This window comes from Martes martes (genome assembly GCF_963455335.1).
Source record: "Martes martes genome assembly, chromosome: 1".
Taxonomy (NCBI): domain Eukaryota; kingdom Metazoa; phylum Chordata; class Mammalia; order Carnivora; family Mustelidae; genus Martes; species Martes martes.
The window spans coordinates 202509110-202532455 of NC_137888.1; the positions used below are offsets into that span (position 1 = coordinate 202509110).

General features: G+C 57.9%; 2 protein-coding genes across 2 annotated transcripts; one reads left to right on the forward strand and one right to left on the reverse strand.

Moving 5' to 3' along the window:
• Window positions 1-17: 17 nt before the first annotated feature.
• On the reverse strand, window positions 18-7606 carry DDX49 (DEAD-box helicase 49). The gene is made up of 13 exons (XM_080797283.1): window positions 7445-7606; window positions 6050-6173; window positions 4993-5078; window positions 4783-4904; window positions 4275-4462; window positions 3973-4113; window positions 2976-3051; window positions 2623-2699; window positions 2358-2455; window positions 1597-1671; window positions 770-858; window positions 619-690; window positions 18-530 (listed from the first exon to the last, which is right to left on the reverse strand). Exons 1-13 carry the CDS (start codon window positions 7596-7598, stop codon window positions 342-344), a joined length of 1491 nt encoding a protein of 496 aa, XP_080653409.1. The 5' UTR covers window positions 7599-7606; the 3' UTR covers window positions 18-341.
• Window positions 7607-7742: 136 nt separating this feature from the next.
• COPE (COPI coat complex subunit epsilon) lies at window positions 7743-22355 on the forward strand. The gene is made up of 10 exons (XM_080810763.1): window positions 7743-8057; window positions 11963-12025; window positions 13246-13346; window positions 15887-16039; window positions 17290-17343; window positions 17810-17891; window positions 18831-18986; window positions 20804-20872; window positions 21940-22014; window positions 22139-22355. Exons 1-10 carry the CDS (start codon window positions 7932-7934, stop codon window positions 22184-22186), a joined length of 927 nt encoding a protein of 308 aa, XP_080666889.1. The 5' UTR covers window positions 7743-7931; the 3' UTR covers window positions 22187-22355.
• The last annotated feature ends 991 nt before the right edge of the window (window positions 22356-23346 follow it).

A 23346-nucleotide genomic window follows, 5' to 3' on the forward strand; every position in this document is an offset into this window, starting at 1 on the left:
TCCCGCAGAGTCCGATGGGAAAGTCGAGAGACCCATTTATTAGGTGACTCCTGCAAGCAACACACCTTTGCTCTGGAGCCCTGAAGCATCCACCCCCCAGGGTCACTGTGTGTGGAGCTGGGTCCAACCTGGTAGCCAGTGTTCCTTCCTCATCTGCAGGCAGGGGCTCCGAGAAGGGGCCAGCCAGGGGCTGCAAGGTGGAAAGCTGTGTGGAGCACAACATGGGTGTCCCTAGGTCCCACTGACAGGGACTGAGCAGGTCCGGAGGGAGGGGAGGAGCCCTCTGACCATCAGTTCCAGAAAGGAATCCCAGGCGGGGCCGGTGGGGGCCACAGTGGTGCTCAGGACGGGCCCTGGCTGGGTGCCGGGGCTGAGCGTGCTCCAGGCGGGGCCCTGGGTGGACGTCCCCTGCGGCCAGCCCCCCTGGCCTTCTGCCGCTGGAGCACCTGCTCCACCTTGTCCTTGAAGCGCCGGTTCTTCTGCTTGATCTTGGCCAGCTCAGCCTTTCGCTTGGCCTCCAGGTCGGGATCCTGGCATGGGAGGACCCGAGGGTGACTGAGCTGCCAATCTGCCTCCTGTAAGCCCTCCCCGCCATCCACCTGCCAGCTCAGCCCTCACCTTCCCCTCCAGGATCAGCTGCTTCCGCTTATTGATCTCCTTCTTTTCGTCAAAGTTGGCCGCCTCCAGTTTCTGGGGAGGGAAGGAGAGGCCGTCATGGGGGCCCTCATCTCCAAGGGGGCACCCTGGCCTCACAGCTTCTAATACTCACAATTTCACACTCCCTCCGCACCACGTTGACCTGCGTGAGGATCTGCAGCACATTGGCCTCCTCCACAGAGAACTCCTCCAGCTTCTTCTCTGCAGGGGCAGGGGTCCCAGGGGGTGGGAGAGAACAGACAAGGGAGAGATTCTGGCTTAGGAGTGAGCTTCCCATGCAGTGGGGCATGCAAGACTGGCGTCTTGCAGATTAGGGTCAGGTAAGCAAGATCTGGGATTGTAGACCTGAAGATGACAGGCTGTCCTTTTATTTGTCGCTGTTAGCAACACTATGAATTCGACGGGAAATATTTTTTTTAAACACTGTCCTTCAGGGCGCCTGGCTGGCTCCGTCGGAACAGTGTGCGACTCTTGATCTTGGGGTCATGAGTTTGAGCCTCACGTTGGGTATAAGGATTACTCAAACACTGCCCTTTGCAGCCCAGAGGTTTCTGAATTTTAGGGCAGTCTGTGCAGTGATTACAGATTTTCCAGTGCTGGTTGGTTTGGGCTGCACATTAAAACACCCAAGGGGGTTGTTAAACACACCCAAACCCTGGCCCTGGGGGCTCTGACTCATCCACAGGGACCACCGATACATCCCAGGCTGAGAAACCGAAGTCCCTTCCCACCGGATGTAGCTTTCGGTGGCTGAGGGCCACTGTGGGAAGCTGGTTTTGATAACCAGGCTAAAAGCCATCACTTGGGATTGCACAGGGCAGGAAGTGCAGTCCAAGCTCTGCTCAGTGAGCAGCCCGGCAGGTGTCTGAGGAGGGTGAGTGGGCATCTCACCCAGACACACCCGCCTCCCCCCGGCCCCTCTCCCACCCCTCCACTCACTGATCTGCTCCTCGATGGCATGGACAAGGTGGATGTCGTACTGCGTCACCAGTGTGATGGCCTGTCCTTGCCGCCCTGCGAGGACACGCCACCGTTACCTGCTATGAGCTAGGGGCCAACAGAGACAGGCTGCGACAACCAGGCAGTTCTCTTGGTGGGAACGGAGTGAGGGCAGGTCCCTCGAAAAGAAGACACAGGGCCCTGGGAGAGGCGGCTCTCCTGCCAGGCCGGCCGTCCACAGGGGCTGGTGACGTGGCTGATTTCCCTCCAGGACATGGCTGTCAGGGAGTTTTGTCAGCGAGAAGCCTTGACATGCCTCAGTGCGAAGCTGTGCCCACTAGTCTCTCCCCCATTTCTGTGAGGGTGACGGTGTCTCCCTCAGCACTCACAGCTGGTGAGGCTCACGACCCTTGGAGCAGCACAAACACGCATCATTCCTGCTACCTGTCCTCTGATGACGAGACGGACCTAGAGAGCTGATGTGCCCTGCCCCAGGGTCACAGGACAGGGGAGAAGGGCCAGGCCTGGGCTGGCTACCCCAGAATCCCTGTCTCTGCCCACTCCAGGCGTGAGAATCTCAGAAACCAGAACATTTCCTGCCTTTGCTTTCGAAAGGATGATTCCTCCAACTTTTGACCACTGCTTCTCGCCTGTGGGCTCCACCCCCACGTCTTCTCCCATTGGCTCCTGACTTGGGCTCCTCACGGGGTGGGCAGGGTGGAGGGACATGGGTCCGAAGGCCACCCACCCTGTCTGCTTACCTGCCCGAGCTGTCCGGCCGACTCGGTGTATGTAGATCTTGGGGAGCCCGGGAGTGTTGTGGTTAATGACCACCTGGACTGTGGGAATGTCCAGGCCCCTGGAAGCAGAGGCCAGTCAATGCCATCATCCACATGGGGAAACCAAGGACTCACCCCAGGTCACTCAGCCAGAAGTCAGGGCTGCCCCAGGCCTCATCAGGGTCAGCCCTCTGGTCCCTCTGTGGGGGTGCCACTGGGCCAGCCCAGGGGAGGGAGTACTGCTCACCGGGAGGCCACGTCTGTGGCAATCAGGATCCTGTAGATGCTGGACTTGAATTTGGCCAGGGCAGCAAAGCGTTCTTTCTGTTGCCAGGTCAGGGAGAGAATTGGGAAGACTGGGGGTCAGGGAGCATCTCAGCAAACGTTTGAACATTTACTGTGTGAGGCCTGGGAACATGGGAGTCCAGGCTTCCCACCCTTGTGGGCGCCCCCATGAGGACAGACCAAGGTTAACCCATGGCAGTTAGTGTTTGAGGCAGAGGGAAGAGGCGTGGGCAAAGGCCCTGAGGCTGGGAGGAGCAGCGAGGGCAAGGCTAGGGATGGGGAGGGGTGTGTCTCTGGAGCAGCCTGACCCCACACCTGTTTCATCATGGAATGCAGAGCCACAGTGGGGAAGTTGAATTTCCGCAGCATCATGCACAGAATCTGGCAGGTCCTGGGGGGAAGGACACACTGGCAGCCTCTCCAGAGCCCCAGTCAGGGGAAGGCACTCCCGCCCCGGCGCACCCAAAGACCGCAAGTAGGGGACCCTGCACAGCTGGTGAAAGAGAAGCAGGGGTGCGGGGTATCCTGCCTGCCGACCCTGGCCTAAGCCAATGAGAGTCAGCCCTACACCCGGACTTTCCTCTTCTGATAGCCGATAAATTCTTAGGGGGCAGCAGCCACTCAGGAGGTCTCCTCCATGGGACGTAGGCTGCGTTTCCACTCCGGCTCATGCTACAGCTTCCTAAGGACCTCCCCAAGAGCTTCAAAGGATTCTGAAGGCCTCCGGGACTGCAGAGAGGAGGGCCTGGCTGTTGGAGTGCTGGGCCTTAGTGACAGCCTGAGACACAGTAAAGAGCTGCTGCTTTGAGGCCTTCCCGGCTGCAGCAGGGCGTTTCTGGGGGATAGCCAGAGACCCCCACGCCTTCTGGTTAAGAGCGGGTCTTGGGGAGCCTGGGTGGTTGAGTCGGTTAAGTGTCTGTCTGCCTTCGGCTCAGGTCATGGTAGCAGGGTCCTGAGACTGACCCCCACATCAGGCTCCCTGCTCAGTGAAGAGCCCTCTCTGCCTGCTGCCCCCCCACCCCCCGCTTGTATGCACGCACATGGGCCGTGCACTCTCTCTCTCTGACAAATAAAAAAAGAAAAATCTTCAAAAAAAAAAGGCGAGTCTGAGGAACCCCAAATCCTGGCTCCCTCTTCAGGAGGCGTGGCCTCAGCAAACTGCTTGATCTGAGCTTCCCTGAGCGAATCCTCTGAAATCTCTGCTCTCAGCAGAGGCCCCAGAGTGCCAACACTGGCCGTGTGCCTCGCGCCTCAGGCCTCGTAAAGGACTACGGGAGGGGGTCTGAGGAGAAGAGAGGTAGCCTGTGCTCACTTGCACGTGTTGGTAAAGATGATGATGGACCAGTCCTCATGCTCGTCCTGGAAGTTCTGAATCAGATGGACCAGATAAGCATCCTTGACCTTCTCAGGCACCAACAGGTAGCGCTGGTCCAGCTGTTCCACTGTACGTACCCTGGGGATGGGGGGGTGGGGGGCAGGGCTCAGTTTCCCCTACTGCTGAAGGGAGCCAATGCCCTGCACAGTCCATGGGCAAGAACCTCTGTTGGGTGTGGCCCCCCTACGTGACCCCTTGCCTGCCCTGCCCTGCCCCTCGGGACCTGGCTGTGGACTCACGGGGCCTGAGCCTCCCAGAAGAAGGGCTGGTTGGTGGCTAGGCCCTGAAGCTCTCTAAGTGTGTCAGTCAGTGTGGCGCTGAAGAGGAGGGTCTGCCGGCGAGTGGGCACCGCTGCCAGGATGGCCTCCAGGTCCACGGTGAAGTCAGTGCAGCCCTGCTCCAACAGCCGGTCTGCCTCGTCCATCACCTGAGAACCAATAGCCGGGGGTAGGGGATCTGGAGTGGCAGCGCTGTCCAGGGCCCGATCACATGCCCAGCCTGCTTCCCCCCCATGCCTCCTTCCCAGCCCCGGAGATGGGCCCTGGAGTGTTCTCCCTCTAGGTCTCAGACATCCGCTCCCTCAACCATCTCAGCACCTCAGAGAGGCCCTGCCCCCGACCACCCTGGCTAGTCTGGGCTACCTCATGTTGCTTCTCTGCTGTCCTTGTCACCCTTCCTACGGCTCTACTGGATGGCCTATGGGTGACGTGTCCCAAATGGATGAATCCGGGCCCTGGGCCGACTCACCAGGAAACGGATCTTCTTTATGCTAAAAGTGTTGGAGCTACGTAGGTGGTCAGCCAGGCGCCCTGGTGTGGCGATGACCACGTGTGGTTTCCGGGAGAGCTCCAGGGCCTGGGCCACCATATCTGCAGGTGGAGAGCGAGAGGTGGGTCTGGGTGGGTGGCATGAGGCCGCGGGGGTTCCCTACCCGGAGCCTCCCTGGGCCCCCTGTACCCATGCCGCCGACAATGATGCAGTCTTTCAGGCCCAGAGGCTTCCCCAGCACCCGGAATTGCTCTGCAATCTGGTAGGCCAGCTCCCTGTGGGTGTAAAGGGGTCAGGCTGGGTTAGATAGGGGGTTCTGTGCCTGCCTCCCATTCCCATATCCAACCCTCAGACCTCCTGACTGTCCCTCTCCTGCTTACACACCCATCACAGCTCCCAGTTCCCTCTGGATAAAGGCTCTGATATGGAGCGCTGGAGCCCCTTTGACCCAGACATCCCATGGCCCCTCTCCCACCAGTCCCACCCAACCTGACCTCTCTTCCTCGGCAGTGGCCTCGATACCACAGTCATCAAAGCCCGAAACCTAAGCATCAGTCCCCTCTCCCCTGAGGCTAGTCAGTGTCCAAGTCCCTTCTTCCCTACCCCTCAGCCCCAGCTCTGCCCAGGCCTGCCCTTGGCTCATGTGCCTACTTCCTGTCCTCCTGTCTTGCCCTCTCCTGCTCACATGCCCACAGAATTGGTTCTAATTCTCTTCCTGGCATTCTAGGCTTTTCTCAAGTTGGCTCTAACCTGCCCGGCCCCAAGTACCTATTCTGTTCCCTGCATTTCTCCCACCTCTGCTTGAATGCATTAGCAGCTTCCTCTGCCTAGTGTATCCTTCCCCAAATTTGTCCCTTTGAGAGATACTTGTTACCCTTTAAGGCATCTCTGGAATGACATGTTCCTCGACTTCCCCCTCCCCAGGCCACACTCTTACAACATACAGTGCCTACTTCTCCTACTGCTGTTAGAGGACTTATCATGTCAACTGTCATATTTGTCCGCCCAAGAACAAGAAATGTGTCTCTGTCTCGGACTATAAGACAACTGACAGCTTACCATGAGACAACACCTGTGCTCAGCACTTCTCACACATTATCCTGGTAAATTCTCTGCCTCCCTTAAGAGGCAGGAATGATTTCTGTCCCCATTTTAAACATAGGGAAAGGGTACTCAGAGAGGTAAAGGTGCTTGCCCAAGAAAATACAGATGGTTAACTCATCCAGAAGGCCTATGGGGGGCTCACCTGGTGGGTGTCAGGACGAGGCAGAAGATGCCATAGGGATCCTCAGATAGCTTCTGCAAGATGGGCAGGACAAATGCTGCTGTCTTGCCACTGCCTGTCTTGGCACAGCCCAAGCAGTCCCGACCTGGGCAGAAGGCAAAGAGGTATCAACACACACCATGTGCAGACAAGTGTTCTACTGGGCAGTTCACAATAGCTAAGGTTTAATGAGCGGTTACCGTGTGTCCAATACTGACCTATGTCATTTACGTTCTGGGCATATGGACAAATTCTAGGAGGGTGTGACCATTATTACCTCCATTGAACAGAAGGGGAAACAGAGTCTCAGAGATGTGCTCAGAACACACAGCCAGTAAGTAGCAAGCTGGAGTGGAACCCACATCCATCTGACCCAAGATGCCACTACCATCTTTTTTTTTTCAAGACTTTATTTATTCATTTGACAGAGAGAGAGAGAGCACGTATGTGCGAGAGAGCACAAGCAGGTCGAGTGGCAGAGGGAGAGGAGGGAGAAGCAGGCTCCCCGCTGAGCAGGGAGCCAGACACGGGGCTCGATCCCAGGACCCTGGAATCATGACCTAAGCTGCAGGCAGATGCTTAACCAACTGAGCTACCCAGGTGCCCCGCTACTACTCACTATCTCATTTGACTCCCTTACAGAGCATCCCAGCTTGGGGAAACCTGAAAACCTTCCCCCAATCTGTATCATAGGCTGCCTATCGATTTCTCCATTTTTGTCTATTTAATACCTCAGCCCTCAGCTTATTACATCCTAGGCTTGCTTTCTTTTATACAGAAAGAAAGAAAAAAAGGACGGGGAAGGAAGAGAAGTGCGGGAGAGAGGGGGAGAGAGAATCCCAAGCAGGCTCCACGTCCAGCATGGAGTCCAATGCCGGCCTTGATCTCCACCCTGAAATCATGACCTGAGTGGAAATCAGGAGTGGGACGCCCAATCAACTAAGCCACCCAGGTGCCCCTAACAGCATCTCTTTAATGGCAAACAGGGTTGGACTACCAGAGTGGGGAGTGGGGAGTATTCACGGGACCAGAGTCCTGCATTTACAAGTGATCTCAACAACCTCAGTTTCCGTTTGTAAAATTAGGATGGCAGTGCAAACTACCAAAGTTTCTCAGTAGTGGCCATTAGTCATTCATCCCTGTGCTCTGAGGTCACAAGTTTCTAGGATTACATCACTTGTGTGCGGACACACAGGAAATCAACTGTGCATTACAAACGCCAACACTGCCCAGTCTACCTCTGGGACCCAGGCTCGCCAATAACGCCCAAGCATATTCCCTGGCCTCGCAGAACTGGCGTGGGCAAAGGCTGCGCGAAGGAAAGGGAGCCGATAAGAGGGGGTAGGCTTCCTGGGGAAGAGGCCGAGACACACTTACCCTCTAGGATGGCGGGGATGCAGCCGAGCTGTACAGGCGTGGGCTGCTTCAAACCCAGCTGCCGACATTGTTCCACGAGCCAGGATGACAGCCCGAGCTCCGCGAAACCGGCCATCCCCTTCGCCAGCTTCGCGTGAGCACCCCTGTGAGCCATGCTTTCCGGCGCGTACCGATGGCGTCACTGAGCCGCTCCCGTTTACTGGATCGCTAGTTGCGTGGTCCCACCCACCTCTAGCTCACTAGGCCATTCCCAGCCTCGACCACAGGCTTACCATGTTTCCCCGATTTCCATTGGCTCGCGCGACAAAATCAAACTACAATTCCCGAATGCCCTGCGAGCCGTCCTTGCGATTCCCGTCCTTTAACTCCCTTTGGTTCATCATCAGGTAGAAAAGAGTAAACTACAATCCCCAGCGTGCCTTGCGGTGACTCTCTGCTTCCGGCCGACGTGTCCCTCCGGAAGAGGAGCGACTGGGACCACAGCGGTATGGCGCCTCCGGCTCCCGGCCCTGCCTCCGGCGGCTCCGGAGAAGTGGACGAGCTGTTCGACGTGAAGAATGCCTTCTACATTGGCAGCTACCAGCAGTGCATTAACGAGGCGCAGCGGGTGAAGGTGCGACCGCTCGGGGGCGAGGGGATGGTGGTGGCGAAAGACGCTTCCAGGTGGCCACTGGTCTCTCTCTTATTTTTATAAATTTTTTTTAAGATTTTATTTATTTATTTGTCAGAGAGAGAGTGAGCACAGGCAGACAGAGAGGCAGGCAGAGGCAGAAGGAGAAGCAGGCTCCCTGCTGAGCAAGGAGCCCAATGTGGGACTCGATCCCAGGACCCTGGGATCGTGACCCGAGCCGAAGGCAGCCGCTTAATCAAGTGAGCCACCCAGGCGTCCCTCTCTTATTTTTAAAATCTTCCTTCTTCTCTGCCCCCCAGTGTATCTCTTCAGAGCACTGTGAGGAGTTAGTTACCCTGCCCTTTTTGACAAAACTCAAAGCTGTGACAGATTTGATACTTCTCACTCAGAGTTCGTTCTGCGCCGTGGAAGGTAATTGAGTAAGGAAGGTGTTTATGCCTCTGTGGTAATAATAGTAGTATCTGTCACTTGGGGAGAGCCCACTTATGCCACCATACCCTCAATCCTGTGAAGTAGAAACTGTTGTTTGTTCTCATTTTACGATGCTGACACTGCTGCTCGGGAGAGAAATGGCTTTCTCGACATTACCCTGCTCCACGACGAGCTGGGTTGTTTCTCCTCCAGTTTGCCCATTTGTTTCTTTCTTTCCTTCCTTCATTCGTTCATTGAACTTCTCTGTGGACCAGCCAGTATATTCGTGCTGTGTCAAAGCAGTGATAAAATAGATAAAACTGAGGTCTCTTGGAAACCTTAAGCTCCTCTGGGAGACAATAAACAAGTACATAAACAAAACGTCAGGGGGTGGTGTAATGGACAGTGATGGGAATGAGGTTGGCCATTTGAGAGCTAGAAAATAGCCCTGCTAGGCAGGGCCCAGCCAGTGGATGACAAGAGGGGGCAGCAGGTCCTTCAGCAGGACCTTTTAGGGAGGGACATGGACGTTACTGACACTTTTGAGAGTGAACTACTGGGGGTTCTTTAAGAGCCGTGAAATTGACAGGGTCTTGCCCGCCCTTCTTGTTAACCTTAAAAAGAAAACCCAGTTATTTTATTAGGAAAATGGGTTTATTGGGGATTAACAGATAATTGCATCTTGGGATCTGTAACCTATGGCAAAACCGTAGGCAAGTCCAGAGAACAGACAGGACTGCTCTTTCGCAGGGGAAAGGGAATTGAGAGGGGCAGTTATAGACAAAAAAACCCATTGGAGTAAACTGGGAGCTCAGAGTCCAGTGGCTTCTCATTGCCTGAGTTGTGACAGTCTCCTTGGCTAGCCAGTTGCCAGGCAAGGAGACGATCTTTCATTCTCCTGTGGGGAATTCATGGTACCTCCCTTCTGTTGGGGTCTGTCATGGACCTGGAGTGTCGTGGCTTGAGAGCTCCCCCTTCTGGGCGCCTGATTCTATTTTCAATGAGTTTTCTTTTTATTAATTTTCACATAGCCTTGTGTCCTGGGGACATCAGATGGATAAAGAAGCGAGTGAATGTATAATAACTTGAGTGCTTAAGGGCGCAAGTCTTCTCCTGTCGTATTGCTCAGACTTTCCGTCTCTGCTGAAAGGGAGAACCCACATGCCCTGCTGTACTCAGGGACTGGAAGCAGTCACAGAAATCAGATTGGCAGTTGCCAGAGGTGGAGGCACACTGCAACCCAGTCTCTGAGCCGGGGGAACTGTTCCCTCTTTGGTGACATGGGAAACATGCACTGGCGCAAAACCATGTCTTTGACCCTGATGCATCCAGAATGAGCATACTGTCCCCACTGAGCCATTCAGTGCCATTTAATTTTGGTCCACGGGCTACCTGAACCCTCTTGGGCAGCCTGTACTGGGTTGAACGGTGTCCCCGAAAGATATGTTCACCCGGAACCTGGGAACATGACTTATTTGGCAAGAGGATCATTGCAGATAGAATTCAGTAAAAGCTATCTGGATGCAGTCAGCCAGGATTTCAGATAGGCCCTAAATCCAATGAGAAATGCCTTCTAAGAGGGGCGCCTGGGTGGCTCAGTGGGTTAAACCTCTGCCTTTGGCTCAGGTCATGATCTCAGGGTCTTGGAATGGAGCCTCACATCGGGCCCTCTGCTCAGCGGGGAGCCTGCTTCCCCCTCTCTCTCTGCCTGCTTGGGTCTCTCACTCTCTCTGTCAAATAAATAAATAAAATCTTTAAAAAGAAAAAAAAAGAAATGCCTTCTAAGAGAAAGGCAAAGAGAGGTTTGAGGCAGACAGAGAAGATGGAGGCAGAGATCGGGGGCGAGGGGACTACAACCCAATGAATGCTTGGAGCCACCAGAAGCTGGAAGAGGCCGGGAAGGATCCTCCCATGGAGCCTTTGGTGGGAGTGTGGTCCTGCTGACACCTTGATTTCGAGCTGCTAGCTTACGGGACTGTGAGAGGATAATTTTCTGCTCTTTCCCACCACCCAGTTTATGGTAGTTCATTACAGTGGCCCCAGCAATCTCTGACAGACCCGAGCTGAGATGACCCCATGTGCGACACCTGGGGTGTCATTGCCCTCGGTTAGATGTAGTGCTGTGTCACCATCGTGACGTATCCTCACTTGTCAGACATTTCTTAAGTGCCCACAAGATGGTAGGCATTGGGGACGAAGCAGTGCAGGAGGCCTCAAGGAGCTGTAGGTCTAGTGAGGCCATCCTGACGGCGGCCCTCATCCCATCACTACCCAACGCTGTCCTCAGGACTGGCTGCACCTCGGAGCTGCCTGGGGGCAGTCGGGGGCCACTCGGGTCTGCTGGCGCTGGTGGGTGTGGGCCTCCTGACTTTGTTCTCAGGTAATTCTGGTGAGCTCTCCCCAAGCCACAGGGAAGCATTTGCTCAGAAAGATGCCATTCCTGTTTTCTCGGATCTGGAGATCGGCCCAGCACTCACCACACAGCTTCTGCCCGAGTCCTTACGAGCCTTCCTCTTTTCCTGGCTCTGGTCGGTGTCCCCCATAGCCTCGTGGCCTGGCCAGGGCTCAGGGTGCTTCCACGTCCCCGAATGAGCAGTGTGAAATCCCCTCCCCAGGTCTCCCTGGCTCTGAGGCAGTGGGGCCCAGGCTGGATGCAGATGTCACTGTTCCCTGGGCAGCCCCGCAGAGCTCTCCTCTGGTGAGGCAGACCTTTGTCTCTTCCGTTTTCCATGATTAAAAAGTGTTTTGGAACAAAAACAGGACAATAACAGGTTGCATGGAAGTATTTGTTACCACAAGTAAAGTCCTTTTTGCACGTCTCCTGGGTCCCATCGGTTCTTCAGAATCAATCATCGGCCTCTGAGTGGGAATCCTGCCAGACTTCTTTTTTCTTTTTTTTTTTTTTTTAAGATTTTATTTACTTATTTGACAGACAGAGACCACAAGAAGGCAGAGAGGCAGGCAGAGAGAGGAAGGGAAGCAGGGTCCCTGGTGAGCAGAGAGCCTGATGCGAGGCTCAATCCCAGGACCCTGGGATCACAACCTGAGCCGAAGGCAGACACTTAACCAACTGAGCCACACAGGTGCCCCTGTTTTCTCTACTTTTATAAACCCAGGCACTGGGGCATTTCCCCCCAACATCCTGGACCACCCACACCATTGAGCAGTTTCTGTTTTGACCTATCGCATTCTGAGGGCACCTGTCAGTACTAGTGGCCACATGTCCAGTGGTTAAAGGTGTGGGCTCCAGCCTGGCCCCTTGCCATGCAGCTGGAGTGGGTGCCCCACTTTCTTCACTTGGTGGATGCGGGTAAGGATCGAGCCCCTTTCCTGGGGTGGTGATGGTCTGGGACAAGATCAGGGCTGGGATGTAGGCCCGGCAGCCACTGGGGAAGCAGCCTGCTCCTGGCCTCCCCTGAGGACAGGTCTGACACATGGCTCTGGGCATCCTGACCGGTCTCCCTCTCTCTCTGCAGCCCTCAAGCCCAGAGAGAGATGTGGAAAGGGACGTCTTCCTCTACAGAGCATACCTTGCACAGGTGAGTGTGGGCCTGTGACCTCCAAGGCCGTGGGGACAGGAGAATAAAGGAACAGAGTGCTGGGCGGGGCAGGGGTGGGGACGACAGACAGAGGAGGGCAGAGTCCAGGACCTTGAGCAGCAACTGTGGCCTCCACAAGTGGTGGCTGTGTTCCCGAGGTTGTAGACTCACCAAGCCCAACAACCATTATAGGGATTTCTCCCCCCCCCTTTTTTAAATGTAATCAATAGGTTCTGTTTGTTTAGTGCAGTTTTAGGTTTTCAGAATAAACAAGTAGATACTAAAGAGAATCCTGTGTACCCACCCGCAGTCCACAGGCAGCTTTTCTTCTTGCACTGGCCGTGCAGGCAGTCCAGATGGTGTAGACAGACCGAGCTGTGCCCTGCCCTGGCCTCCCCCACCAAGGCCCACTGGCAGCTGGCCTCCCACCTGCCTCTCCTCCCCAGCTTCAGCCTTGGACCGTGATCTGTCCTGGGCACATGGCTCCGAGGCTGCCTCCACCTCACATCAGGCCCTGGGTGGCTTCCTGGTTTCTGTTCACGTCTTTCCCTCTGTGGAGTGTTCTGGAGCCTGATGGGACCCCAACCCTCTCATTGACCAACCCTCCCCACCCCGCTGCCGTGCCCTGCCCTTACCGTGAACAGTGTATGTGGCCCCCAGCAGAGGGGCTGCTCTGGTGTACTTCGGGATCTCCTTGCGATGTATGCGTGTGAATGTATACATACAAAAGGACACCTGTAGGTGGCAGCAAAAACATCAAAACCACCTAGGAAGGAATGTGGTGAAAATGGGCTCCTGACTCCAGTTCCCCTCCCAGCAGTGAGCACCACCACTGGTTCCGAGCATCAGCAGGGAGGGGGTGTGTGTCCTGATGCCTAGACCCCCTGCCCCGGGGTGATGCCTTCCACCTGGAGCTGGCAGGGCCCTCACCCTTCACTTCAGCCCTGGGGTCTCCAGCTAGAGTGGTGGGCATTGTGGCCTGACAGGTGGCAGGTGATGCCGTGCTGGCTCGCAGCAGGTCTTGTGGCAGGGCTGGCCCTGGCAGGCTGAGGGGCCCCTGCAGGCAGTGGGTGCTGGGGGCAGCCACTGGTTCCAGGGTTTGGGGCTCTGCCAGAGTGCTCCTAGAGCCCTAAAAAGCTCTTGTGTGTTCCTGGGGGCTGAGGTCTGAGCCCCACAGGGGAGAGCAGGCCAAGCTGACAGCATGCTTATCCTGACTGCAGAGGAAGTATGGTGTGGTCCTGGATGAGATCAAGCCCTCCTCGGCCCCTGAGCTCCAGGCCGTGCGTATGTTTGCTGAGTACCTGGCCAACGACACCCAGAGGTGAGGATGGGAGGGCTGGGTGGGCATCTTTCCCCGCCCCCTTCTCAGCTTCCCGACCCTCAGGGCATTCCTGCCCTGCTGGGGCATTTGTGTGAGCCATTCATTGTGTTGCTGGCTGGGATACTTGCCCCGGTGCTTATGGGCTCTGCTTATGGGCTCTGTGTCCGCCCAGGCCTGGAGCACCAGCATGACCCGGCAGGCTCCATGGTCCTCTGTGCTGTCTCCCCAGCCCAGGAATGGCTGGTCCTGAGGCCCCCTGGGGTTAGGAAGTTTTACATTCAAATATCCTCCCCACAGGGTGCCTGGGGTAGGGCAGCAGCCTAGCCCATGACTGGGAGACGCTCCATTCTGTGGGTCTTCCCCTGCCCACCTGCCCAGCCCGGAGACCCCACCACCACCCTGGAGCATCCCTCTTGGTAGCAAGGAGCCTCACAGAAAGGCCTAGTGGAACTTTTTAGATACCTGGACTCGATCATGACCTTGTTGATACTATGCTACTCTCATGGGCCACCGAGGCTTTCTTTGGGTCCCAGGTGTGGGTGAGACTGCCTGCTGTGACCCCCGGCCGCTGCCCTGACGAAGGGCAGCATTCTGTGCCCTGTCTCCTGATTGGGGTCCTTGGCCCTTGAAGCTTGAGACTGGGGGGAATTTACTTGTCAGCAGTGACAGCTGAATGGGGGCCCCCAGGTTCTGATCCCCAGAACCCATAAATGCAGCATCATTGGAGATGAGGTCTTTGCAAATGTAGTTAGTTAAGGATCTTGAGATCATCTTGGATGTAGGGTGGACCCTGAATCCGGGACTGGTGTTCTCCTTAGAGACAGATGAGAAAAGACAGAGAAGGTACAGAGGGAAGGCATGCGTGAAGATGGAGGCAGAATCGGGGTGACGCAGAAGCCAAGGGGTGCCAAGGACTGTGGGCAGCTAGTTGAAGCCAGGAGAGAGGCTTGGGATGGATTCACCTTTGGGGACCTCAGAAGGAACCTTCCCTGCCCACACTTGGATATCGGACTTCTGCCTTCTAGAATTCTCTTTGAGAGAGTCTGTTCCCGTTGTTTGCATCTTCTGGGTCTGTGGGGCTTTGTGACAGCAGCCCCAGGACGCCAAGGCTGGCAGGCTCCTGAGGCTGTCCTTTCTCCCTCCCCACACTTCACGAGCCAAGGTGACAAGCCCTGTTCTCCTTTTGGAAGAGGAGGGGACACAGGGACCTTGTAGGAGCCGGGGCTGCCGTGGGGCAGGAGCTCAGGAAGGTGGAGGGGTTCAGGGTGCGTCCGTCCTGGCATCCCCACAGCCAGCGCGGCAAGCAGGCTGTGGAGAAAGTCCCAGAACCTGCAGGTGACCGGTGTCGTGTTAAAGTAACACCATATGATGCTCCCATCACGTCAGCAACAGCAGGCGGCGTGTCTAGTCCTGGTGCCACAAACCAGGCAGGGAACATCGTGGGGCGGCTGCGAAGGTTCCTGTGCCTACCCTGTGTCACGCCCTGCACACGCTCCGGGTGTGCGGAGTGGGAGATAGTTTCAGGTTTGAAGTCATTTGTCCTTGAGGCACCTTGGTCACAAGGACAGTGACAGGTATGTCCCCATCCTCCAGGGCCTTAGATGCAGATTCTGGCCAGTGGCCCCCGAGCAGCCCACGTGACATGCACACATTTCTGGGGATCCCGTGGACCCTGAACAGCAGTTTTGGTCAGGGCTGGGCTCTTCTTCCCTTCTGTCAACTGCTCAGCAGCCTTTTGAAACAAGGGGTTTGGGCTCTGTTTTCTAGTTAAGCAGATCATGGTTCGGGTGTCCTATGGTCTGTGGGGGACCCGGCTGATTGTTGGCAGAGCCCTGGCTCCAGCCCGGCCACCAGCCCACACGTGGCCTGCCTGCCCGGAGCAGCTGGCCATCGCAGCTGCCCATTGCAGCAGAAGGCGGCGATGTCACCAGAGTGAGAGTTATCTGTGTGGTTTCCTGTCCCCAGAGAGGCAATCCTGGCAAGTCAGTCTGTCCCTCCACATCTAGGGTGGTGTGGACACTACAGCCCCCTGTCCCTGAGGGCCAGGAGGTCTGTAGGCCTAGCAGTCGTCTGTGCTGCTCTGTGCACATGGCCCCTCCTGCCCCCCACCTCCTCATGAGGCCTGAAAGCACCCAGCCTCAGTCTCTCTGCGTAAGGGCAAGAAGTACCATGTGGAAAGGCGGTGAAGCTGGTGCCCAGTGGGGCTCAATGGCAACAGCTGGGCCTGTTCTATTTTTTTTTTTTTTAAGATTTTATTTATTCATTTGAGAGAGAGCGCACAAGCAGGGGGAGAAGCAGACTCCTGCTGAGCTGGGAGCCCAACACGGGGCTCAATCCCAGGACCTGGAGATCATGACCCGAGCCAAAGGCATGTACTTAACCAACTGAGCCACCCAGGCATCCCACGAGGGGCCCGTTCTGCCTGCAGCTGCTGTGTTCCCCTGGGGGCGTGACCCACCCTCTCTGGACCTGTCTGCTCCCACAGGGGCGAGGCTGCCGCCCACCCCTGGCTGCAGGCCTTCAGCAGCCTTGTCTCGCAGGGACTCCATTGTGGCCGAGCTGGACCGAGAGATGAGTCGGAGTGTGGACGTGACCAACACCACCTTCCTGCTGATGGCTGCCTCCATCTACTTCCACGACCAGAACCCGGATGCAGCCCTGCGTGCCCTGCACCAGGGGGACAGCCTGGAGTGGTGAGTGTGCTCCCTGTTCCAGCGGGAAGGCCTGGAGGCCTGAGCGGCCCCTCTGGTCTCCAGGCTGCTCAAGGCCTCATTGGCCGTTGTCATGGGAACAGTGGGGGGCTGTTGGAAGAGACCGGTGGGGCCCAGGCTTCCCATTCAGGCTGCAGCTCCCGTTCTTGGTCCAGGAGACACTCCTTTCTGCACGGCTGGGCTGCTGTTCCCAAGGACACGGCTCCCAGGGCTGGAAACCCTCTGTTCCCGATGGCAGAGGAGAAAGCACCTTTGTTCTGCCCATGGTTTCTGTACCCCCACCCCCACCACGGAGCCTTGTGTTCCTGGGCCCTGGCCTTTCCGTGTCCTCCCCGCATCCCCCCGGGCCCTCCCCTGATGCCGGCCCCCATTCAGGGCACTCCAGAGCTGGCAGCATGCCACGGGTGCCACCCCCCGCCCTAGGAGGTGACTCTGGGCCAGTGCTTCATCTAGGGCGCCATTTCCAGGCTCCGGCCCAGAGGGTGCAACTGCCCTCCCCTGTGAATTCTCTGGGTGCCTGTTGTCCCTTGGTTGGTTGGTCCCCACAGGTTCATTTTTGTGTCTGTTTCTGGCCCCCCCTCTATCCAGAAAGGGATTTGTGGCGGCTTAGAAATAGGTCTAGCGCACAGCTTACAAAGCCGCAGACTCTGTAACTGTTTTCCAGACTCCTACACCGTTGCTCTGGGCGGGGAGATGAGGGAGTGAGTGACTCATACATCAGCAGTGGCCACAGCTCTTAGGCAGAGAGGGAAGCCATAGGTGTGGGCCCCGGAGGGCGTGAGCACCTGCCTCTAGCAGCCCCTCAGCCCCGCTGTAACTGGACCCACAGCCTTCCCTGGGGGCTGACCCTGGGTCTGGCTGCTCAGCTCGCTTCCTGGGCTCCTGCCACTGGGCAGTGGCCAGTGTCCCTCTCGTACCAGGATTGGGGCACAGATATGGTGCCCAGTCTCAGGGTAGTCAGAGTGGGATGACTTGGGACTTGATGAAAACTCCGGCCCCACACGTGCTCAGTGGTGAAATGGGGGAGCCAGGGCCCCGGGAAACTCTGAGAGGCTTGGCCCGGCACGTAGAACCTGGGACAGTCCAGTGCAGCTCAGCATCGCCCCCGGCCAGGCAGGGCTGGCGGCCCAGGGACTCCTAGGAATGTTCCCGGAGGTGGCGCCCACAAAGAGTGAGCCCCGATGAGCAGCAGAGTGGTGAGGGTGCCGGCTGACTGCCTGTCTGTCCCACAGCATGGCCATGACCGTGCAGATCCTGCTGAAGTTGGACCGCCTGGACCTCGCCCGGTACGTCTCTCCCACACATCCCCAGCTTCGGCTCCCAGGCTGGGGCCCCCGGTGTCAGGACTGTCAGAGCAGCAGCTGTCAGAGCAGCAGGACGCCATGCTCCCCAGAAGCCACGCCTCTGCCCGCTAGGGGGCACTCAGCTTGGGGACCCTCCCTGGGCCCTTTCTGAAGGCCCAGAGCATCAGGAGGAGTACAATCGCTTCTCCAGTCACTTCATTCTAGCCCATGGGGGTGACACACTGTTGGTTTGCCTGCCCTTCCCTGCAGGGTGTTGCCTGGGATGAGGGGTGGTGCTGTCCTTGTCTCAGTTTCCTTCTGTGACGTGAAGGGTGGGGCCTGCAGAGTTGGGGTGGGCTTCCGAAGTGTGCAGTGGGGGCAGCCAGGTCAGGGCTGTGAACCGGCACCAGTATGTGTCCCATGAGCAGAACGTGGAGGGCTCCCTCCTACCCTTCTCCTCTGTCTCCAGGAAGGAGCTGAAGAAAATGCAGGACCAGGACGAGGACGCTACCCTTACCCAGCTGGCCACCGCGTGGGTCAATCTGGCTGTGGTGAGCCCCTGGGCCTTGCCGGGGGAATGAGGGAACATCAGAGACCCAGGAGGTGGGAGGCGCCCCCTGGATCCAGTGCTGGCCACTCCCTGGGGGAGAGTGCTGGTGCAGGCTTCTGTGGACACACTGGACCTGCTCCTTCGTTTGGGTCCAGGGCCCGTCCCCTAGGGGAACCCCCAGCACAGTGCGCCCTGGCACATTTCGCACCTTGCTCAGCTGCAGCCCCATTCCCGGGTCTTCATAGCCGAGCATCTTGGCCAGAGCCAGAGCAAATGAGCTGGGGGGCTCTGGGACCAGACTTGATGGACCAAGTGGGCCTGCCTGGCAGTGCAGCCTCCCAGGGCTGACCCTGGGCTTGGCTCCCACTCAGCTTGCTGCCTGGGCTCCTGGCACTGGGTAGTGGCCAGTGTCTCCCGGGCACCTTCCCTTGCGCCCAGCCCCTATCTCCCCCATGCTTTGCCCCTCCTGTCCGCCAGCAGTGGCCCCTTTTCTGGCTTCTGGCACTGGGTTTCCTCTAAGCTTTTCTTTTTCTTGTCCTTTTTTTTTTTGTATGGCTGCTTAAAATGTGTTCCCCATCTGCATGCGCCTGCACTGGCCTTGGGGGGCTGAGCCTCACCCAAGCTGTTTTCTAGTCCCTGCAGCTTAGCGGGGGGAGCCCTGCCCACTGTTCACTAGCTCTGCGTTTTTTCACAAGCCCATCTTGGTCTCAGGCTCCCCTGTAAGTGATGCTGCATCTCTAGCACGCAGACAGAACCTTTCATTCTGAACCCAGACTGTCGGTGACAGAGAGGGGTCCAGGGACGGCCTGCCGGGCACTGGCCACGCTGGCATCACTTCCGCGAAGTGCCAGCTGGCGTCACCCTGCTGTGTGCAGGAGCAGGCGGTGGCAGGGCTGGGGAGCAGGGTGACAAACCGGTGATGTTGAAACTGTCCCCGCAGGGTGGCGAGAAGCTGCAGGACGCGTACTACATCTTTCAGGAAATGGCTGACAAGTGCTCGTCCACCCTGCTGCTGCTCAATGGGCAGGCGGCCTGCCACATGGCCCAGGGCCGATGGGAGGCTGCTGAAGGCGTGCTCCAGGAGGCTCTGGACAAGGTACGGCAGGCCCAGCCCACACGGCAGCTCCCGGTGGGGGTGGCAGGGGACGCAGGGCTTGCTACAGAGGCATACTGGGCAGAGGGAGACCCCTCGGGCCTGGCACGTGACGTGGGAATTTATTTTAATAGCACGTCAGCTAAGATTCGGTTTGTAAATAGAAATGTTGATTGTGGCCTTTTTCGGAAATGGGAGGATCCCATCGGTTTGGTCTTCAGCAGGCCTGAGCTGAGCAAAAAGGTCTTGGCTGCCTGGTCTGGGGGCCTCTTGATGTGACTTCTCCCCTGAGCTGGTACTTGGAAGAGATGCCCGCCATTCATTACCAAGGGGAGAGCAGGCTGCCAATGGGAGGCGCTGCCTGGGCCTTTCGGGTCTAGAAGAGGGACCACTTGTGAGGCCCTGGCAGGGCAGCCCCCATTGCCTTCCCCCGACTGACGCATGAGGTCTTGTATGTTATTTTTATAATCAGAGGAAACGTCAAAGTTTTTTCTGTTTTTGGAAAACGTTTTTTGATGTAACGAGAAGAGGACACCAGTAGGAAGCTTTCTCTCCCGTACCTGTGCAAGGGGTTGACTTACCATCAGGAGGTTGTTTGCAGATCGGGTGCTCCTTGGGCTGCCCGCGTGGAGCTGCCTCGGCCTGCCAGGGCGCCTGTGTCTGTGCTGGCCGCTGTGCCTCTCTGACAGGCTTGGACCTTAGCTGGACTGCTGGGTGCAGTCAGGAATGTCTGGCCTGGTGGGCTGTCTCTGCCCCAGAAGGAGAAGGCAGCAGGGTCCCCAGTGAAATGACACCCATCTGTCCTCATTCTCTGAGATCCCACCTGGGGCAGGTTGCTGCCTGTGGCCCTGACCCCCTCCTCTCCCTGCCATGCCACGGCCTCCCTTGTCCCGGTGCCTTGGGCCACCCCCTGCTTTCCGCTGTCTTTCCCATTCTTCTGGCGTTCCCCTCGTTTTGCTTCCATGGGCACGTGCCATTGACCCTCTTGACAACCTCCAAGAGGAGACTAAGGTGGGGGGGAGTTGAGTCGCCCCGGAGAGGGGCAGCAGTGGAGCAGAGCCAGGTCCATGCAGGAGGCTGGGGTCTATGCAGTCCCTCGAACCTACGACACCTCGCGTCCAGGTTGCTGTGTCTCTGTTCCAGGTGCGTGGTCAGGGCTCCCTGCGGTGGTCTTGGCTTCCTGCCCCAGGGGGTCCAGGGCCAGTTCCCTGCATTCCCTGTGCTTCAGTTCCCCATGTGGGTGGGCGGGGCGAGGTCACCCGCTTGGATGTTCTGGTAGTTTCCCGGCAGCTTCTTGCCAAGGCCCCTAGAGAGCTGGAGGGGCAGGTGGGGTCTGCCCCATGGTCTCAGATCTCATACTTGCAGTGAGGGGGACAGCTTGCCTGTGATGGTGTGCAGGCCACCTGGGGCTGAGCTCTGTTCCTTTGACATCGGTGTGATAAATTACTCCTCAAAGACTGCCACCAGCAAGGGGGCTTGGTCTCATCCTGGCCCACAGATGAGACATCGAGCTGAGGGGAAGTTGCTGCTGCGGGGAGGCGGGAAGACGGGTGAGGGCTGGGGCTCCCCCCTTGCCACCACGCTGCCTCCCAGGCAGAAAAGGGGCCCTGAGGTCATGGCCTTGCGGAGTGGCCAGTGGGCGTGCTTTGGGTCCCCCAGCCCTGCCCCCTGCTGCAGCTCTGAGGCTGTGACCTTGTGTGGGTCCTGTCTTTACCCTGGGTCAACGGGAGCTGGTTTCCCACCAGAGATGGGGGTGGACAGGCCGAGTTGGGGGCCTGGGCGAGCTGACCCCGCTCACCTGGCGTCTCCTGTGTTTCCAGGACAGTGGCCACCCAGAGACACTGATCAACCTCGTCGTCCTGTCGCAGCACCTGGGCAAGCCCCCTGAGGTAGGGCCCCCTGGCGCAGGGAGGTTTTCTGGCCTCCACGGCAGCAGCTTGCGGTGGGCAGGTCTCTGCGGTGTGGCCCCAGCCCCGGACGAAGCTCAGGGTCTCCGGCAGAAAGCCACTCCTTTGGCGGCGAGGCAGGTGCAGTTGCCATCAGCACGAGGGTCGCTACGAAGTTGGTGTTTCAGGTGCTGAGGCTTAGGCCGGCTGCTCCCGTGGGCTGTGTGAACTAATGGGCCGTGTCTCAGAGCGTGTCCAAGCCAGGGCCAGCCGAGCTGAGCCCCCGACCTGTGCCACCTCTGGGAGGACGCTGAGCAGAAGAACAGAGAAGAGGGACCCAGGGGAGCCATCCCTGTGGGCCCGTGTTGTCTGAGGGCAGGGAGGGAGGGAGAACTTGGGGGCCCGGCTGTTTAGGTGGCTGACTGGCCCACTTGGCCAGGGACCCACCCCAGGGCTTCCTGGCCATCTGGCACCCATCCCCGTAGCAGGGCCCCCGGGTGGCCTCGGGGCTAGCGTAGTATAGCAGACAGAGCAACTCTCCCACTCACCCCGGAGATGGCACTGGACCCTTAGGCTCGGGGAGACAGCTGCCCCCGCCCCATATAGTCAGTGTGGGCCTGAGGGAGGGGGGGCGAGGCTGGCAGCAAGGGCTCTGTCTGGGGTACAGGTTTTAGCACCAAGATGTCTGGGGATTCTCTGCACAGTGTGTGCAGAACAAACCCACCTCCCCTCCCAGCCTTGTTCCCCCTGACCTGCCCTCCGCCCCCTCTTTGGGCCTGGGTCCCTCCCAACCCACTCACGGAGCCCCGCGGCACATCCTTCCACTGTGTGCTGAGCAGAGGCTCTGTGCCACTGGTCCCCTCTTTCTGCCCCAACCCTGAGGGTCCCATCATCAGCCAGATTTCTGGGTGGAGTGATGGAGGTGATGGGAGATGGAAGCTCTTGCTTGGGGTCAGCTGGGAAGCTGGGAAGCTCCCCCACCCTCCCACCTCTCCCCTTGCCCTGTATGTGAGCAGCACCTGGGCCCCCCCCACCCCCGTTCAGCTCACCTGGCCTCCTGTCCCCTACAGGTGACAAACCGCTACCTGTCCCAGCTGAAGGACGCACACCGGTCCCACCCTTTCATCAAGGAGTACCAGGCCAAGGTGAGCCCAGGCAGACTGTCTGTCCCAGGTCCCCAGACACCCCAGGCAGGGCCAGGGAAGGCGGGTGACTGGGGTCCTGACTCATGTTCTCTCCGTTTCTCCCCCTTCCCCCACCACGTTGAAGGAGAACGACTTTGACCGGCTGGTGCTACAGTATGCTCCCAGCGCATGAGACCGGTTCCCGAGCCAGGGGACAGCAACATGTGCTGCCCTCCCTACTGGGCGCCCCTCCTCAAGCTCTCTCACCTGTTCTGGCCAGAAGCAGAGGCTGGAAGCCCAGCCCAGCCCCCCTCTTGTCAATAAACGTATTCACTGTGGGAGCCCCCCCCCACCACCACCAATCTGTGTCTGCTGTGGCCACTTTGGGAGGGACATGTGGGAACCGAGGCTCAGAAGGGAGGGTTCTGGGCACTGTCCTCCCAGGCCTTTTGCTGAGAGGGGGTCCCCTGGAGACCAGGGCCCGTGAACAGCAGATGTACAGACTCCCACCCCTCAGACAACCACCGTATGGTTCTCTGGGAGGCACAGCGGTGTCTCCCAAGCCCCCGTGGCGCCCAGGGAAAACTGAGGTGACAACCATCACCAGGGGCATCAGAGCTCAAAGGCAATATCCCAGGGAGGCCTGTAGGTGGCCAGGGAGGTAGGAAGTACTCAGGCCTCAGTTCAGTCACATGCGCAGTGTATGTGCGCTGGGTGCGAATGCTCTCCACCCCCACCCCTCCAGATCGTCCCCTGCTCCTCGATGCTGCCCTGTGGGCGGTCCTTGGCCCAGATGGAGACCTGCTGCTGTTGGGCTGTGGGCGCAGGAGGGCCACAGTGCTGCCCTGTCTACCTGGAGGGAGAAACCCATGGCAAGCACCCTGCCATAGGAGAAAGCCAGGGTTGGGGCGCCCGGGTGGCTCAGTGGGTTAAGCCTCTGCCTTCAGCTCACGTCATGATCTCAGGGTCTTGGGGTCGAGCCCCGTATCAGGCTTTCTGCTCAGCAGGGAGCCTGCTTCCCCCTCTCTCTCTGCCTGCTTCCCTGCCTACTTGTGATCTCTCTCTCTCTCTCTGTCAAATAAATAAATAAAATCTTTTTAAAAAGAAAGAGAAAGCCAGGGCACCAGCTGGCGTCTCTTGTCAAGAGAGGGTGGTAGGGGGCACCTGGGTGGCTCAATGGGTTAAGCCGCTGCCTTTGGCTCAGGTCATGATCTCAGGGTCCTGGGATCAAGTCCCGCATCGGGCTCTCTGCTCAGCAGGGAGCCTGCTTCTTCCCCCACTTCTCTCTGCCTGCCTCTCTGCCTACTTGTGATCTCTCTCTGTCAAATAAATAAATAAAATCTTTAAAAAAAA